Source organism: Crinia signifera, chromosome 2, assembly GCF_055691185.1.
Source record: "Crinia signifera chromosome 2, ASM5569118v1, whole genome shotgun sequence".
In the NCBI taxonomy this organism is placed as follows: domain Eukaryota; kingdom Metazoa; phylum Chordata; class Amphibia; order Anura; family Myobatrachidae; genus Crinia; species Crinia signifera.
Window position 1 is genome coordinate 350992573 of NC_139218.1, and position 18219 is coordinate 351010791.

Genomic DNA, 18219 nt, shown 5'->3' on the forward strand with positions numbered 1-18219 from the left:
GTACCACAGTGACCTGTCAGCGCTGGGCAGCGTGCGCTGCTGCTGCCCAGCGCTACGCTGATAACGTAGCTTACATAAGGAAAGCAGCCACACGCTGCGCTGAGAACAGCTAGAGCGGCACGCGCACAGTTAAACAGAGCGTCTGGCAGGCTGCCAAGTTTCAGACACAGACTGCGCGCGGTGGCGCCGTGAAACTACACAAGTACCAAAAAAAAAAACCTGAAATCCGGAATAATTCTTTATCCAAAATGCTCATGGTCCTGAGCATTTCGGATAAGGGATACTCAACCTGTACCAGCTTTCAAGGCTAATTATATAGGCACTGAAGAATTAATTATCCACAGTAATATATTGCAGCTAATTGAATTTCCCCTAAAATTGGACAAATACAGTATTTACATATTCAGCATCTGAAGTGAAAGAATTCTGCAAGATGACTTTATCGGACACAAATATTGCTGGACTTGAATGTTTAATATTCTGTCCAAGTGGCCAGATAACTTCTGGATGTGGTAATAGATTGGGTGGCAGGGAAGGCTGGTACTTGTAATTCCACACCACCTGGCGAGCCACAGAGGACAACTCTGCTGCAGAGCATGGGAAGTGTAATTACTGTATCTGAAAAGTCAGACAAATTATGCAACACAAATTACCTGTATGCAAACACATTTAAATGGAAGATTTGTCTCTGTAATATGCTTCTTACTGGCCAGAAGCTGTGACCGCACTCTGCAGAACTAAAGGTCATTATGGGAGTCAGGCTATAGTTAGTAAGTAGAAGCCTTTTGTAATACTGCCAGCATGGTTCTGTTTGATGTGGTTTACATTAGCTGCTGAGATCCAGGGCAGTAATCTTAGCACCTTTCATCTTCTTTTCATTGTTGGCATGCCTTGTACAATCAGAAAGGAACTGAATCTTGCTGTAGGTATTGCCAGGTAGAGGCAATTAAATGTCTGCTTGGTCCATTGGCACAACAGAAAGAACCAGACACTGAGAATATTCTACCTGATAGCACCTACCAGATAATTTCCCTGTCGTATGTGTATTGCATGTAATCTAATCTTCTTCATTCTCTCCCCATCATTCCTACACTGTCAGAATTGCTCCCCCCTGTAGCATTCCTCACCTCCTGATAGCATTCTCCCCGTCAGCCACACTCTCCGACTCCAGAGGCACATCTACAATAGATGCAAGTTCAAACGGGGCTCATGAACCTGACATCAAGATTTGATCGGACAGAGGACAATGCCATCATCAGATACAGTATATGGCGCCCTCACACATATTTCTGAGGAAACCACCTGAAATATTAATCATCGCATGCTATAACTAGACATGTTGGTTTCCAGTGCCAGAAAAATAATTGATGCCCCCTTTCCCCTAACATTCAAAATAGAGAGAGTATGCACCAATATATAGGTGTGTGGCTTTAAGAGAAGGGGGTGTAGCTTCATTGGGAAGGAATGTGGGCACATAATAGTACCAATTCACATTACATCACACAGTAGTGTATTTTAGTTTACACTACAGTAGAACCCTTCATACACATCACACCGCACAGTACAGCTTCTTATGCATTACATCAGAGTAGAGCCACTTATACATGTTACACTACAGTAGAGCACCTTATACACATAGGTCCTTATTCTGGTTGACTCGCAAGGCTGCATCAAATGATTGTACCAGTCTATGCAAATGTGAGTACAGTATCTCTGACCCTTCCACAACTCTGCAACAGAAACAAGTTAATTGAGGCCAGTGCTGATGTCACAGACCCTCCCGTTAAACACCTGCATTTTGTCTGACACTCCCAGAAAATAGGCAATTACCACCCCCAAAGCCAGACTTCCTGTCCGTCACATTACAAGGGGATTGCCGTTAGATATTTCCCCTACTTCATGCCTCTATTATGGCTTGTGCATGCACACAATGATCCCTATGCATGCGCAGTGATTCCATAAAGGAACGGATTGCGTATTCGCGCAATCACGATCAGAATACGGCCCCTGTTTCTTAAGAGGAAAAACAGCAGAAACGTTTCAAATTGACACCGTCGATCACTCTCTTCTCTTACAAACACTGCACTCCCTAGGTCTTAATGATACAGCCCTTTCCTGGTTCACATCTTACCTATCTGATCGCTCTTTCAGTGTTCGCTTCTCTAACTCTACTTCCTCTTCATTACCTCTGTCAGTCGGAGTTCCGCAAGGTTCAGTCTTAGGTCCTCTGCTCTTCTCAATCTATACCTCCTCTCTTGGCAAACTAATCAGCTCTTTCGGTTTTCAGTATCACTTGTATGCTGATGATACTCAAATCTATCTATCAACCCCAGAGTTGTCACCAGTGGTTTTGGGTCGAGTCTCTGATTGCCTCTCTGCCATCTCATCTTGGATGTCTTGTCGCCAACTCAAACTCAATATTTCCAAAACGGAATTACTTATATTCCCGCCAACTAAGAACAGTTACCATCCTGACATCTCCATCGCTGTTGACAACTCGATAATCTACCCTACCCCACAAGCTCGTTGCTTAGGGGTCATCCTCGACTCTGAACTGTCCTTTCTTCCCCACATTCAATCTGTCTCCAAATCATGTTACATGCATCTAAAATACATATCCAAAATACGACCATATCTCACACAAGACACTACCAAATCTCTTATCCATGCACTCATTATATCCCACATTGATTATTGCAATAGTCTCCTAATTGGTCTTCCCAAGAACAGACTCTCACCACTGCAATCAATTTTAAATGCTGCTGCTAGGCTGATCTTCCTTGCAAGACGCTCATCGTCTGCTGATCCGCTCTGCCAGTCCCTCCATTGGTTGCCTGTATATTACCGTATTCAATATAAAACACTTCTACTTGCTTATAAAGCTATTAACCATACTGCACCAGCATATATCTCTGCACTTATCACAAAATATCTCCCATCTCGACCACTCCACTCTACACAAGATCTGCGTCTCTCTTCTGCACGGATCACTAGCTCCCATTCACTATTACAGGACTTTTATCGGGCTGCTCCCATCCTATGGAATGCCCTTCCACGCACATTAAGACTCTCCACCAGTCTCCAAACTTTCAAGCGTTCCCTGAAAACTCACCTCTTCAGGCAAGCCTATCATATTTAAGTTTATATAGCTTCCCTTCTGGACTTGTAACTGCTATGCTATTACTGGTGCCTGTCCTTATGTTTCCCCCTATATCCCTATAGATTGTAAGCTTGCAGCAGGGCCCTCCTACCTCCAAGTCTGTCTGTTGTTACCCAGTTTGTCTTATCACTGTCTACTATTGTAAAGCGCAACGGAATCTGCTGCGCTATATAGGAAACTGTAAATAAATAAATAAATAGGTTTTGAAATAACTTAGTATAAGCTTACAGAAAGGCCACAAATAGCAGAGATATTGACATTTCATCCCCCGCTGTACTTGATCATGTTAACTTACTAGTAATAGTTATAGAGAAATGTATTTTTTGCTATTCCTCCTGCTGACAGGATGAAGTTCCATCATATTTATTAGAGTAGACAGTTAACACAGGCCCTGTAGCTTATCACTGTACTCCAATCAGTAACACTAGGAAGAATTCCTGGCTGACACCATAAATATACAGTATACACTCTAGGGATTACTCTAAGGATTCCTAAGACAAACTATGCGATCCCACAATAATAATGGCAGGTATTAATAATATTTGACACTTATTTTAGTACCTAATAAGCTTCATATTTATATATAGCAGAGCGATTGCTACAGGGGGAGGGGCTAGGAAGACACATGCTCTCCCAGTGCTGGATGAGATGGCCATAATTGCATGTGTGTGTGTGTGTGTGTGTGTGTGTGTGTGTGTGGGGGGGGGGGGGGGGGGGGTGTTAATTTACAACCTTGCCATGGGAGATGGAAATCCTAGTTTCAGCCCTGTTTGTTATATTATCCAGTTATCATTAAGGCAAACACTGATATCTTTTTTTTTTTTTTTTTATCCTTATGAACAAAATGTAAAATATTAAATTCGGCATACATACTCAACATAATCAGGTCAGAATCAAGACAAAAAGAGCCACACCTCCACTATATCCAAGACCCACCTCCGCAAACAGAATTCTTTGTATGCCTGCCCACTTTTATAAAAGCCCCACCCCTTTCTTGCCATAACCATGTTTTTGTTCCAACCAGCCAGATCTGAAGATAAATCTTACTAGTGTATGGGCACCTTAAGTTTCTTCTTGTTGTTTCTCACTCCTGACTGCTACCTAGTTAGCCAACCTGAATCACCCCCAGAGTTAGCTCTGATACCGCCTCGCTCTCATGTTTCATCGAAGACCTAATTCAGGCTTACTCATACTTACATACTCTGCTGGAGAATCTGCAAGAGGCTCATGTGAACCATGTAACTTGCATCCATTACAGATACGCCACTGCTATAAAATCTGTAAGCATGTCTTCTGAAACCTTCCATAATTTGAGACTTCAGTTAAGGTACCCATAGACGGTCCGTTCCCGGACCGTCTGTTTTGTACTATGCGATGCGCGCTCCCGCGCATCACATAGTACGGTACAAAAAGTATGTGCTGCACATACTTTTTGTACTAGCTAAACATCGTATCAGATCGCATTGCATGCACTAGGCATGCACTAGGCATGCGATCCGATACGATGCATGCTAATTAAGACCCAAACTGATCCGTTTAACGGACCGTGTATGGGCCCCTTTAGACTTACCATTTTCACATCTAGGAACTAACCCAAGAATCAAACAGAAAGTGACTTCGCAATGGGCACAATTATTGAAAAGCAAAAAGCTGTTATTTAGAGAAGTCTGGTCTTTCTGATCTTTGGAATTATCAGTGTGGAGAAAATAAGCAGTTTGTAAACATTGAAAAAAGAAGAAGCAAATATTAGCTTTGTAAATGACACCTTTATGTCACTTCTTAAAGGTTCTTTCATCTGAAAGCCAGTTGTATACAAGAAACTGCCGTTGTAATTGTTGGAAGGAATTTAATAGTATAGACCTTTGTAGCAATCCTAGGAACACATGCTAGCCACACCTTAGGGTCCCAAATTAGTAACAGAATATCAGTGAATGCTGTTAACAAGAAAATATCAAAGGACAAGGAAATCTTCAAGTACAATCAGAGGCAGATTTACCACAAGGCAACCTAGGTGCCTGCCTACTCAAGGGGCCCCATAAAGGCCATCCAGAACCTTCCCAGAGGACCACTGCACAACAAACATCACATGTACCTGCCCACACTTCCAAAGTTTCTTTGACCAAATAAAACATATTTGGACACAGAAAACGGTTGCATCCACTGTATGTGGGCAGTCAGTTTATTTTAAATGTGACACAGGTAATAAAGCCTACTTCCAAAGAGCCTGATTCAGATTTTAACGGAATGCGGATGTTCACGCAACTATGTATTTATCGGCAGGGGCATCGATAGGTCAACCAGGCCACGGTAAAATGGAGGGGGGGGGGGGGGGGGAGTGTGGCCACACCCCCATGGAAAAAAACATAATTGTGTAATTTGTGCACACTGAGGGAGAGAGATGGCAGCCTGCCTCTGCAGCTGTCTCTCCCAGCTCAGCGCACGGCATTGAGCTGCATGTGCTGAGCTGAGGAGAGAGGCTGTGCTGCAGCGGCAACCTGTCATCTCTCTCCCCACTTCCCAGCTTACAACAAGAGGGGCGAGTGGGACCCGGGCTCCTCCAACAGACCCCCTGCCCGGGTAAAAAGTACCTGTTCCCCCCTCTTAACGCCACTGTTTATTGGTAGACTGCACCAAGATACACTATTGATGCTGGTTGCAATCAGCAGCAAAATGTATTGCTATGCTATGTATTGTTTGAGGGGCTCCCCAAACCAGTATCATGCCTTTTATAGCATTTTTCTGGACGTTCCCTCCTAAGCGATGGTAATATAGTTACACCTAATTTACCGTGCGGTCCACCTGATATTTATTTTATTGTGGATTAATTGTGCATTTTATAATTTTTTTATATTTTGCATCCGTATGTACATTTGTGTTTTCAGTGTTAATTTTATTAAATTTGCTATTATTTCTAGCGCAGTATCCTTTCCATATACAACCCCTAAATGTCTGCTTCCTGCCAATCAAATTGCGTGCAGCCAGCGATCAAAAAAGTAGCAGGATTTTATCCCAGGATGGCCTGGCGCGTGTGCATTATGAGCCAGCGGCATGAGCAGTCTATCGTTACTCACCCAGCCTGTGAATTCACAGCCGTGCGATCAGTTCTGAATAGCCCCAATAGTAATGTAGTTTGTTGCGTGTATTCTGAGAGCAGGCTCGTTATATGCTATTGGGAAAGTTTTTATTTATTGTTGTTTTTTTAAAGTGACAGGTACACAAGTAGTAGCACAAATGATACAAAACTAAGGTTACTGTAAAATACACAGTGGCTAAGAATGCAGATTATTCAGTAGTCTTGGGTCATAGTAAAACATTTTATCTACAGTATGGAAACAAATAGTTTGGTGCCTTTTGCAGAATCAAAAAACTGACAGTAATGGAATAAATTGGGTGTTTGGGAGCCTCATATATTAGTGAAGGGAAGGAACCCACTGGAGAGTCTCTGCTTATGGAATGGTATGTATGGCCCGACGGAATCCATGCACACACGATTGGTATGATTACCGTACCAGTGGTTGCGTGAGGAACCTTTTACATAGCATGTGGCAAGGTCCAAAGGATATTATTTTCCGCTTAGTGCTAAGAATACATTGAAACTTTAGAATAGTATTTGCTCTTTTCAACCTTTCAGTTACATGTATGCTGGTCCTGCAGCAGTATAAATTACAAACTAAATAATCAGACCATTTTATAATCTGCTTTGTTAAACTGTAGTGTTATCTGATTCTCAACTGTAGTCTATATAGTTATATTTTATAACTGGTCAACTATAAATCAACTACATGGATAAACAATAACAAACACCCTACAGTAGAGCTTTTGATGCCAGGCAGAGCTACCATTGGTGCAGAAGGTGCATGTATTTTCTGTGTCACAGATGTGTCACACCACCAAAATGTTTGGGAACCAATGAAATGAATTATTAGTAAAATAAAAAAGAAAGAATATATTGGCAGAACACAGTACAGGTCGGGTCTCCCTTATCCGTGTATTCCAATAACCAAAATATTCTGAAACCCGTGTTTTTTCAGAATATTTTTTTTTTTGTTGTTGTTGCCCCACACCCATTTTTCATACTTGCCTCATCCCCCGATGTCCACAGCGGCCTCCTGGATCCTCTTCAGCAGCATCTCTGGTCCCAGAGGTGCATTGCGCGAGTGTACGGTCGCGCAATGCACCCCTGGGACCGGAGATGTTGCTGAAGATGATCCTGAAGGCCGTTGCGGACACAGGGGGCCACCATGAATGTTGGGGGACCATTGGTGCACCATCAGGGGACCAGGTAAGTACAGTATGGAAAAAAAAATCCAAAAACGGATGGGGTCCTGAGCATTTCGGATAAGGGATATTCAACCTGTATATGATTGGCATCAACTAAGCTTATTGTTATTTACCAATGTATGCATCTGTGTAAAAGAACGTAAATACTCTTGATAAAATGTGAATACGTAATTGAGGCCTGACCTTAATTCTTTTATAGCAGCTTGAGTATGAGTTTTGTTGGCAGAGTACATAGCGGTGCTTGTGGTGTTGTTAGACGACACATGTTTTGAAAGCTTGGCCAGAAATTTAGTTTATCTGTGGTATGCATAAAGTTAACATTCAGCGAAAGGGTTACCTTGCAGGTATACAGTATATAACAGGCAGGTTACACAGGTGTATGGTGCAGGTACTGTACTTATTGTTCCTCTAGCTGCAATGGAGGATTATGGAGGTCTCTCATAGAGTAGAAGTCTGCGCAGCCTGCAGACTTGAAACTTGAGGATCTATTAGGTATATCAGCGGCTCTAGCGCTGCGGTGCTATACAGGGAATCTCACTGAGCCGGTGATTGACAGGCTCCCTCTCTCTCTCCGGCGGAGTAGACAGCAGGGACTCAGGACACGCCGTACGGGTTAATGGCGCCGTCCTGTGACACACTGCAGGGCTCGGTCTCATAAAGTGCGCGGGACACAGCCTGACTGACAAGGCCTGCTGACACTAACAGTAAAGGCGATCTATCCCTCTGACTGGAAAGTACACGCTCTGCTACCATCGGACACAGTGGGCGTGCGGCTACACTGGAAACGCCCACACAAGGGGACGGGGAGCCAGGGCCGGCTCTACCATTAGGCAGCTTTAGGCATCTGCCTAGGGCGCCAGGATCTGGGGGGGCGCCACCAAGTCTGCAAATAAAAACATCAAGTATGTCTATGAGGATCCTTGTTGTACTTAATGCAGGTGGCGACTGTGGATTTCACCTCACCTCCAAACTTTCCCTTGAGACATACTTACCTACATTGCTCCTCCTTGTACTCTTTTGTGGCTGGCAAAGGGGAGGGTGCAGAGGGCCTCCAGGGAAAGCAGGGGACTTGCCCATCTTCCTGGGGGGCTGGGAAGACCACATGATAATTTTTTTTGGGGGGGGGAGGGGGAGTAGGTTGAAGTTTTGCCTAGGGTGCTGAGAAGCCTTACACCGGCCCTGGGGGGAGCAAAAAGGGACAAATAGCTTTCAGGCTGCAGTTGTGTGCGAACGGCGAGCTAAAAATGACATGCAGCGCTGCTTGTCAACCAGAATCATCCCCAATATTCTAATGCTACAAGAGGTGTTACCAGGAAAAAGCCGCCTCCTTCCAGCATCTGCAAACCATGTACTACTGAAAATGCAGCATTGGCTCACCACTGCTCATCTGCGTAAGCCGCAGCTTACTCAGACTGCCATTGGATCGCTTCTACCGATGTCAGGAAGTCTGCATCCAACAATGAAGAATTCAGATTCGGCATATGTCGTGGTCGGTGACTGTGCATTTTTTCCAGCTGCCCTTGCACCAACAGCCATGCCCCAATGGACATTTTGAGCCAACCATAGGGCTCAGCTGTTTGATGATGCGTCTTTGCGGATATGATGCGCAGTCAGCATGCTTTTAAACTTCTTTTATGTGCAATAAAAAAATAAAATAAAAAAAACATCTAATATTCCAGAAAACAACTGTCCATTTGGCATTAGCTTAAAGGGTCGGGATCATTTGGTCTACAGCATGATGGTCGACAGTCATTAGGTCGACACCATTAGGTCAACATGGGTCTAGGTCGACATGGGAAAAGGTCGACATGGTTCTAAGTCGAAAGGTCATTAGTTCGACAGGTCATTAGTTCGACACTGACACTCACTGACAGAACTCGCGGGCCGGCAGCCAATCAGGAGCCAGCCCGCGAGATATGATTGTCTGTCGGCACAATCACAGAGTGAAGTGAAAGGGAAGGAGAGACGCGCTGCGTGATGCGCTCCCCTCCCCTTTCCTCCCCTGGGAAGCAGCAGCGGCGATGGAGGCGGCGGGGGACCCGGAGACCTGAACTCTGCTCTCCCCGGCAGCAGCAGCAACAACAACAACGGTGAGTTGTGCTGCTGCTGGGATAATATGTTCTGACACTGGGGGCGCATATATGTCTGGCACTGTGGGGGCATGTCTGTCACTGGGCATATAAGTGGCACTGTGGGGGCATATATGTGGCACTGTGGGGGCATATATGTGGCACTGTGGGCATATGTGGCACTGTTGGTGTATATATGTGTGGCACTGTGGGGGCATATCTGGCACTGGGGGGCATATATGTCTGACACTGTTGGGGTATATATGTCTGGCACTGTGGGGGCATGTTTGTCACTTGGCATATATGTGGCACTGTGGGGGCATATGTAGCACTGTTGGGGTATATATGTGTGGCACTGGGGGGGCATATATCTCTGGCACTGTTGGGGCATACATATCTGGCACTGTGGCGGCATGATTGTCACTGCACATATATGTGGCACTGTGGGGGCATATGTGTGGCACTGTGGGGGCATATATGTGGCACTGTGGGGGCATATATGTGGCACTGTGGGGGCATATATGTGTGGCACTGTGGCGGCATGTTTGTCACTGCGCATATGTGTGGCACTGTGGGGGCATATGTGTGGCACTGTGGGGGCATATATGTGGCACCGTGGGGGCATATATGTGGCACTGTTGGGGCATATATGTCTGGCACTGTGGCGGCATGTTTGTCACTGCACATATCTGTGGCACTGTGGGGGCATATGTGTGGCACTGTGGGGGCATATATGTGGCACTGTGGGGGCATATATGTGGCACTGTGGGGGCATATATGTGTGGCATTGTGGGGGCATATATGTGGCACTGTGGGGGTATATATGTGTGGCACTGTGGGGGCATATATGTGGCACTGTGGGAGCATATCTGGCGCTGGGGGGCATACCTCGCACTATGGAGGCATATATGTGTGGCATATCTGACACTGTGGGGGCATATCTGGCCCTAGTAATCGGCATCAGTTGTGTGGCAGCGGCGTGTGGGGCCTAATGGACATCATGGTGTGCGGTATAATGCGTAATTGTCATCACGGTGTGCAGCGTAATATGTAATTGTCATCACGGTGTGCAGCGTAATATGTAATTGTCATCATGGTGTGCAGCGTAATATGTAATTGTCATCACGGTGTGCAGCGTAATATGTAATTGTCATCACGGTGTGCGGCCTAATATGTATTTGTCATCATGCTGTGCGGCGTAATATGTAATTGTCATCATGGTGTGCGGCGTAATATGTAATTGTCATCATGGTGTGCGGCGTAATATGTAATTGTCATCATGGTGTGTGGCGTAATGTGTAATTGGCATCATGGATAAACAGTGTATAATGATTTAAGTAGTCTGTCATTGTTTGGCCTTGATCTGTGAGGTGTACTAGGTCACTGTGTGGGCCTTTATATTTTCAGCCCGCCAACTTAAGTGCGGAAGGACAATGACAATTCCTGCAGTAACCAATGTCTGGTCATGCAGGTTGCAAATGTGAGATGTAAGGTGATTGTTTTCCTGCTAGACCACACCCCTTTTAACATTAAGCCACGCCCGTTTTGTTAAGCCCCACCCCTATTTCGCCGCGCGCGCAATTTATTCGCTGCCATTTTCTGGGGAGGGGGGGGGGCGCATTTTTTCTTCTTCGCCCTGGAAGCAAAATTGTCTAGAAACGGCCCTGACTGTCGACCTAGACACTGTCGAACTAATGACCTTTTGACCTAAAACCATGTCGACATTTTCTCATGTCGACCTAGACCCATGTCAACCTAATGGTGTCGATCTAATGACTGTCGACCATCATGCTGTAGACCAAATGACCGCATCCCAGCTTAAATATGTGAACATATCAGTGTCAGCTGAGCATTGACAAACAGCCAATCACAGTGCCAGCATTTTTGCTTTCTGTATCCACCGCCATGTCAGAGAGCCCTGGGCTGGCTCCGATCCTGCACATGTGAAATCATTACATCATGAAGAGGGGGCCAGACGGAGCAGGGACTGTGCCACCTCCTACACTCTGGCTTTCTTGCATTCTCCTAGTTAACAGCCCTGTTTGCATATGTTGGAAATGACACAATTACACAAATCGTCATGAGCAATGAAGATGGTGCAGCAATTACTCTGTATTAGAACCTACAATTACAGTGCAGCACAACTATATTCTATATAACGTACTACAGCTAACAGAATATAGTAATGACATGGAAAAACAAAGTTATGGGACATACAGTATACAGTATTTTACATTGTACATAAGCTTCAAGGTCACTGCACCTGTGAAACAGTATGTGGGCTGCCCAGTTTTATTATTCGCTGCTACTGAAGCGGCAGAATATGTCTATTGTGTTGTAGGGAAATTGGCAATGTCTCGCACAGACTGAGGCAGAGCCGGAGAAATGCAGGGGTAGCGCACATTATCAGAGAGTGAACTGTGAAGGCTTAATCCAGCTTATTCATTCTAAACCAACACAGTCTTGAAGCCAACTGATTGCCATTTGTTTTACTTGACTTACAACTCATGTAGCAAACGTTAATTCAAATCTGTCCGAAAACCGTCCTTGGGTTTCCCCAGCTTAGCAAAGTTTGCCAACATTTCTGTGTACAGTTCATTTTTTCTTGGCAGACTTCCCCATATTGAACAAGGCTGGGACAGCTTGAATAAAAATGTTAATGGGACTTGTTTCGCTTTCTTGATCCGCTCCCTCGACTACTTCCTTTTTCCTAATCTCGTAAGGCGCTACCGGTTTACGTTTTAAAAGAAACATCATATCCACAGGATCAATAGGGGAAGACAAGGGAATACTGTATGCTATTCCCTTTATTCCAATATGGAGGAGGCAGGTTACAATTTGTTAGTACTTGGCTGCTTGTATGAATACAGGTCATGTTAGCCTGAAGAGCGCAACACTGGAGCAGTGCAGAGGGGTAGTAGCTTTTCAGGGTTGTAGTTCAATAGTTTTACAGTAAAAAGATAGTCCATAGGTCACCCCAAATCAGGGCCATTTTAGCAGCATTATGGGCCCCCAGGCAAAGCAGTGTAGTGGGGCCCCTACCTATACAACCTCAGCTCTCTCTGTTCTCCTCACTGATAATGTTAGGCATGATTACATCAGGCCTGAGCTTCAATGCAACCATTGGAGGAGGACAGGGGTAGGAGGGATGCACACTAGTGCTAATGGGATTGCCATAGGTAATATTTTATTTTTGATTTGCCCTGCCTTAGGCTGCTCTGGGGGGGCCCCGGGCAGTAGCCCACCCAGCCCAGTGGGAAAGATGGCCCTGCCCCAAATGAACACCATGCAAAAGACAGTCAAATGGTCCTCAGGGTGAAAAGGTAGACAGGTTGCGATCTGTGCATGTGTATATATATATATATATATATATATATATATATATATATATATATATATATAATCCGACAAATAAATAGGCGGCTTTCATGTAAGAAACAAAGTTATATTAGTCACATACAGAACCGGTTCTCTGTGTGAACAATATAGCTTAGTTTTTTACATCAAAGCCGTGCTGCCTATTTCTTTATCGGATTGTATCTCAGCTACAAGGAAGGCAACACGGCACTGGGACCTGGCCAACCAGAGTGCCGACCTACCCTTGTTATATATATATATATATTTCAGTAAAGTCCGCACTCATATAAACCATCCTTTGTAAGGGGGTGCTCCTACAGATGACTGAACGTCAAGGTATATCGAGGGTGAAAAAGGGCACTCACCATGTTAAAAGCAATAATAGGTTTTATTCCATCATAGTAGAAAAAGCTGACATACCATCGACATAACGTGACGTTTCGGTCTTACAAAAGACCATCATCAGGATTCCATACAGCTTAGATACAACAACCGTCAGACGCAACCTGGCATCCATCCCTGGGGAGGATATGTGTATCCTCCCCAGGGATGGATGCCAGGTTGCTTGTCTCAAGGTTGTTGTATCTAAGCTGTATGGAATCCTGATGATGGTCTTTTGTAAGACCGAAACGTCACGTTACGTCGATGGTATGTCAGCTTTTTCTACTATGATGGAATAAAACCTATTATTGCTTTTAACATGGTGAGTGCCCTTTTTCACCCTCGATATATATATATATATATATATATATATATATATCTAGAAAAATAAATTAGAGCGCTCCATAGTGCAGTATATCAAAGACATTTATTTTGTAAAAAGCAATTTTAGCCTTGCATAAAAACAGGCGGTTATAACGTACCGCAACAGGCGGTTCAACAACCGCTGGACAACAGCATATACAGTGGTCTTACACACTGAGCAGTAGGAGCGGTTACACTCGTTAGACGCTTGCTTGCATCAGGTAGGTAGGGACAAGGACTCCAACGCCAGGCCACAGCGTTGGAGTCCTTGTCTCTACCTACCTGATGCAAGCAAGCGTCTAACGAGTGTAACCGCTCCTACTGCTCAGTGTGTAAGACCACTGTATATGCTGTTGTCCAGCGGTTGTTGAACCGCCTGTTGCGGTACGTTATAACCGCCTGTTTTTATGCAAGGCTAAAATTGCTTTTTACAAAATAAATGTCTTTGATATACTGCACTATGGAGCGCTCTAATTTACTTTTCTAGAAATCCCACACCTGTGAATTCAGGTGATTTGGAGCTGCCGGGCTAAATTGAAAAGACCCAGAGTGCTTATTGAAATTGGCTGAGACGAATTATCTCCCGTTGTGTGTGCACAAGTCACACTATTTCTACTTGGTCTCTAAGGTTTTGTTTTTGCGCACTTATATTTTCTTTGTATATATATATATATATATATATATATATATATATATATATATATTTATATTTAGTAGGAGTCACAGACCATGCAGTCTCTAATGGTTATCCAAACCTCTGGGTCGGCTGGTCACATTTGCCACAAACCTAAAAATGGCCCCCTACCACTGCATTCCCCTGGTGCGCCCTTAATGACCTAGTCCAAAACTGAGAGTTACAGAGGTACTCTTTACCTAGCACGGCGCCCACGAATTCGATCATGGTCATTGCAGGTAAAAAAATCGCGGCCATCGCGGGCATTGAATGCACTAAAAAATCGGGTGCGATGCGACCGACGAGATGCCCGCGATTTCCCATAGGGAACAATGTTAAATGTCTCAATTGACCCGATTTTCCTGTTCAATGCCTCAATTGACCCGATTTTTCCATAGGAAACAATGTTAAATGGCCCACAGAGGCCAAATAACCACCCTGAAGTGTGAAATGGCCCCCACAATTGTTAACGCCACCCCACGATCAACGTGAACCCGAAGCGTGGCGAGCGCAGCGGTACGCGTCCTACGACCTTTTCATACCCCCACTATCCACGTCGGCGTGGAGTTGAGAATAGAATAGTGTGGCGAGCGCACCGAGCCCGAAGCGTGGCGAGGGGACGCGGATACCTTCACAGGTAAACGCGTCCCTTCGCGGGCTTCACAGGTATCCGCTGCGCTTGCCACGCTTCGGGCTCGGTGGCTCGCTGCGCTCGCCACACTATTCTATTCTCAACTCCACGCCGACGTGGATAGTGGGGGTATGAAAAGGTCGTAGGACGCGTACCGCCGCCCCTCGCGGACTCGCTGCGCTCGCCACGCTTCGGGTTCACGTTGATAGTGGGGTGGCGTTAACAATTGTGGGGGCCATTTTACACTTCAGGGTGCCTATTTGGCCTCTGTGGGCCATTTAACATTGTTTCCTATGGAAAAATCGGGTCAATTGAGGCATTGAACAGGAAAATCGGGTCAATTAAGACATTTAACATTGTTCCCTATGGGAAATCGTGGGCATCGCGTCGGTCGCATCGCACCCGATTTTTTAGTGCATTCAATGCCCGCGATGGGCGCCCTTCTAGGTAAAGAGTACCGTTACAGAAATTGGCATGGTGGGCCAAAATGGTGGGAGCCATTTAACAGCGTAGCCCTACTGCTGAACTCAAAAACATTTTGAGATACATTAAAAAGAACACTCTCCCTGACACACATGCCACAATTCTGTTAGTTACTAGTAAAATAACAGTTCTCTTAAATGGAATCAAATCTATAATTGGTGGAGGATGTACTGTGCACACAGGCTCCTGGGTGTAGTTATGCTCAAATCACACACCTATTACATTGCGGTCACTGGTGCCATTTTTCCGTGATTTTGCACATGCGTAGTAGACTCCAGCACAGTGCCAGTGCAATCCCTTGTGGGGGGGAAGGGGGATGATGGAGATTACACACGCCTCTGGTAAAACATCTCTGAATGACTCAAATTATGTTCTAAATTTTCAAGTCATTAATTATTCCTATCCTATGTTTGCACTCTACCCTTTCTTTTGAAGTCCCTGTCAATTAGTAAGTAATGAACAGCTACGTGTTCTCCAGGTCACTACTCAGCTTCACGCTTAGCAGAACTTTGCTCACCGCTCATATACACCTTATTAAAAGTTGTTTGTCTGTAATAATGCCCATTCACTGAAAACAATGACGTAAACATTGATGTATGCATTGCAAAGAACAAGATATAATTATGCTGTGTTAGTGGCCACTCCACGGTTCTGCTCTGACGAGCTGTACAATTAATTTTGTCATTGACTAATGACTCCTCCCTGGAAACCATCTCCCCCTCAGTAGCACTCACTCTGCTCTGGCTGTCAGAAATGTGCTGACTGTATAGGACTGATTTAGTGGGAGTCGGGCTGGAATAAGGTAATGAAAAAATAATTGAGGTATTCCTGAAAACAAGTCAGTTCACACGTCATCTGTATGAGTAAAACTCAGAGATAGTCAGAGAACCAGGGATACGGATAAATGGGATGACTTACATTGAACATATGTATTATAGACATAAATGCCTGGAGTTTACTTGATCTCTACTTTCCATATATAGCAAGAAGACATACAGTAATGCAACTACATTAGACAGCAACAATGAAAAAAGACAAATGCATGATCTGATGTGCTTTGTATCATGATTTATCAGAAAACAAAGACACTTATGTGACAATAAGTTTACTTAGTCCCAATTTTGTTGTATCACGTTCTGTCAGACATTAGAAATGTTTGCCAAGTGTGTGAAAAAGAATTATTCGTACGTGCCTACTCTTCCAAGTTCCCCTTTGGGATCGCCAAGAGGTCTAATCGACAAGATTATGATAGTCCTCATCATGGCTCCCTGTTTGGGGGGTTTTGATGATGGAATTCGATACGAAATACCTCAAGACCTCACCCTGCCCAAACAGGCCTTCCCTAAGTCTGTAGTCTCCTGGGCATTTCTGTAGAATGGATTTAACTAATCTTACAAATAACTGCCACCTCATGATGGAGGTAGGCATGCTATACCACTTTTTCGGGAACCAGTGATATCACAAGGAGTGATTATACTGTACACAGAATCTCCATAACAGTAATGAAATAAAAGCATGATGGCACAATGGTTAGCATTGCTTCTCACAGCACTAGCATGACGTGGTCAGAGCGGTCACGCTGCACGGCCTGTCGGGTGCACCGCTGCTGCTCGCTCACTCCCGGAGGCACTCCCATACCGCCATAATGCTGATGCTGCCGCACTCCCAGTCGAACTGCCCACCTATGTTAGTAAATGTGTGGGCCAGCCAGTTTGGGGTGAGGGGCCTTTTTTTTTTTAAATTAAACCCAAGATTCTGGGATTGAAAAAATTCCCCACGATTGGCATCCCCACACAGCACAGTTTCCACCATTGTCCTATCAGTGTGGAGTTTGTATGTTCTCCCAATGTTGTAATGGTTTGTATATGATAGGGAAAATACATTGAAAACGCCACTGAAGGACTGATGTGAAGGATGAAACAGTAAAACAAAAAGACAGAAAATACACTGATACAATCTACTACAAAGCTCTATGCTAATATATGGACAGCTCTTACCATCATCTTTGTCAGGCAGAATCAAAATCTGAGTTGTAGGGAATTCAGAGCCAAGTCTTCCTCCCATAGGCATGCTCAATGTGACATTGAAGGTCTCCGCTTCCTCATACAAGGAATCGTCTATTATAACCACACGGCACATTTTCTCTACCTCGCCCTTATCAAACCTCAGAACGCTGTTGTGCTCCTCAGGCCTGGATATGTAATCGGAGTATGATAAGACGGATGTTGGGACGGTTCCAGTAGCTGTACCTGTAAAACAGATCATTGGAATGCAATTTACACTTCCAATTTGTCATATTATGCTGTGTCTGGGAGGCAAACACTGAACAACAACACACACTTTTACACACAGACAAAATATATTATCTTGTAGTTGATATAAAAGTAGTTTTATGACAGTCTGGCAAAAGTATAATAAATTAGCGATGGGAATCTGATACTCATATACAGTGCTGTAGAAAAATTGGGTCCGGAACCCTTGGGGGTGGGCAGATGTGGGTGGGGCTGTTGACAATGTGGGAGGAGCTACATCAGGCAGGGCTTCAATAGGTGCATAAACCAATAAAAAAAAATCTGTGAAAAAATTATAAAAATAAAAAGAGTGCAAAGCACAAAGAAAGAAACAACATCCAGTATAATCTTAGATATAAATTATATTGTCTTATTGCTAACTTAATGTTATAGGGGATTTAACCTGTGGAGGGAGAGAGAGAGAGAGAGAGAGATACAAAGAGGGTGGGAAGAGAGAGTGACACAGGGCGAGATGTATTAAAGGGAAAATGCAGTAAAACCCCCGTTTTACCTCATTTTCCTATGTACTA

The 18219-nt window shown here is 44.4% G+C and overlaps 1 protein-coding gene across 1 annotated transcript in view; it reads right to left on the reverse strand.

Moving 5' to 3' along the window:
• The window catches only part of FREM2 (FRAS1 related extracellular matrix 2), a 191780-nt gene that overhangs the window by 81151 nt on the left and 92410 nt on the right, over positions 1-18219 (reverse strand). Inside the window, exon 6 of the mRNA XM_083169759.1 lies at positions 17396-17647. Within this exon, the coding sequence (XP_083025885.1) occupies positions 17396-17647 (252 nt within the window). The remainder of the gene's footprint in view (positions 1-17395; positions 17648-18219) is intronic.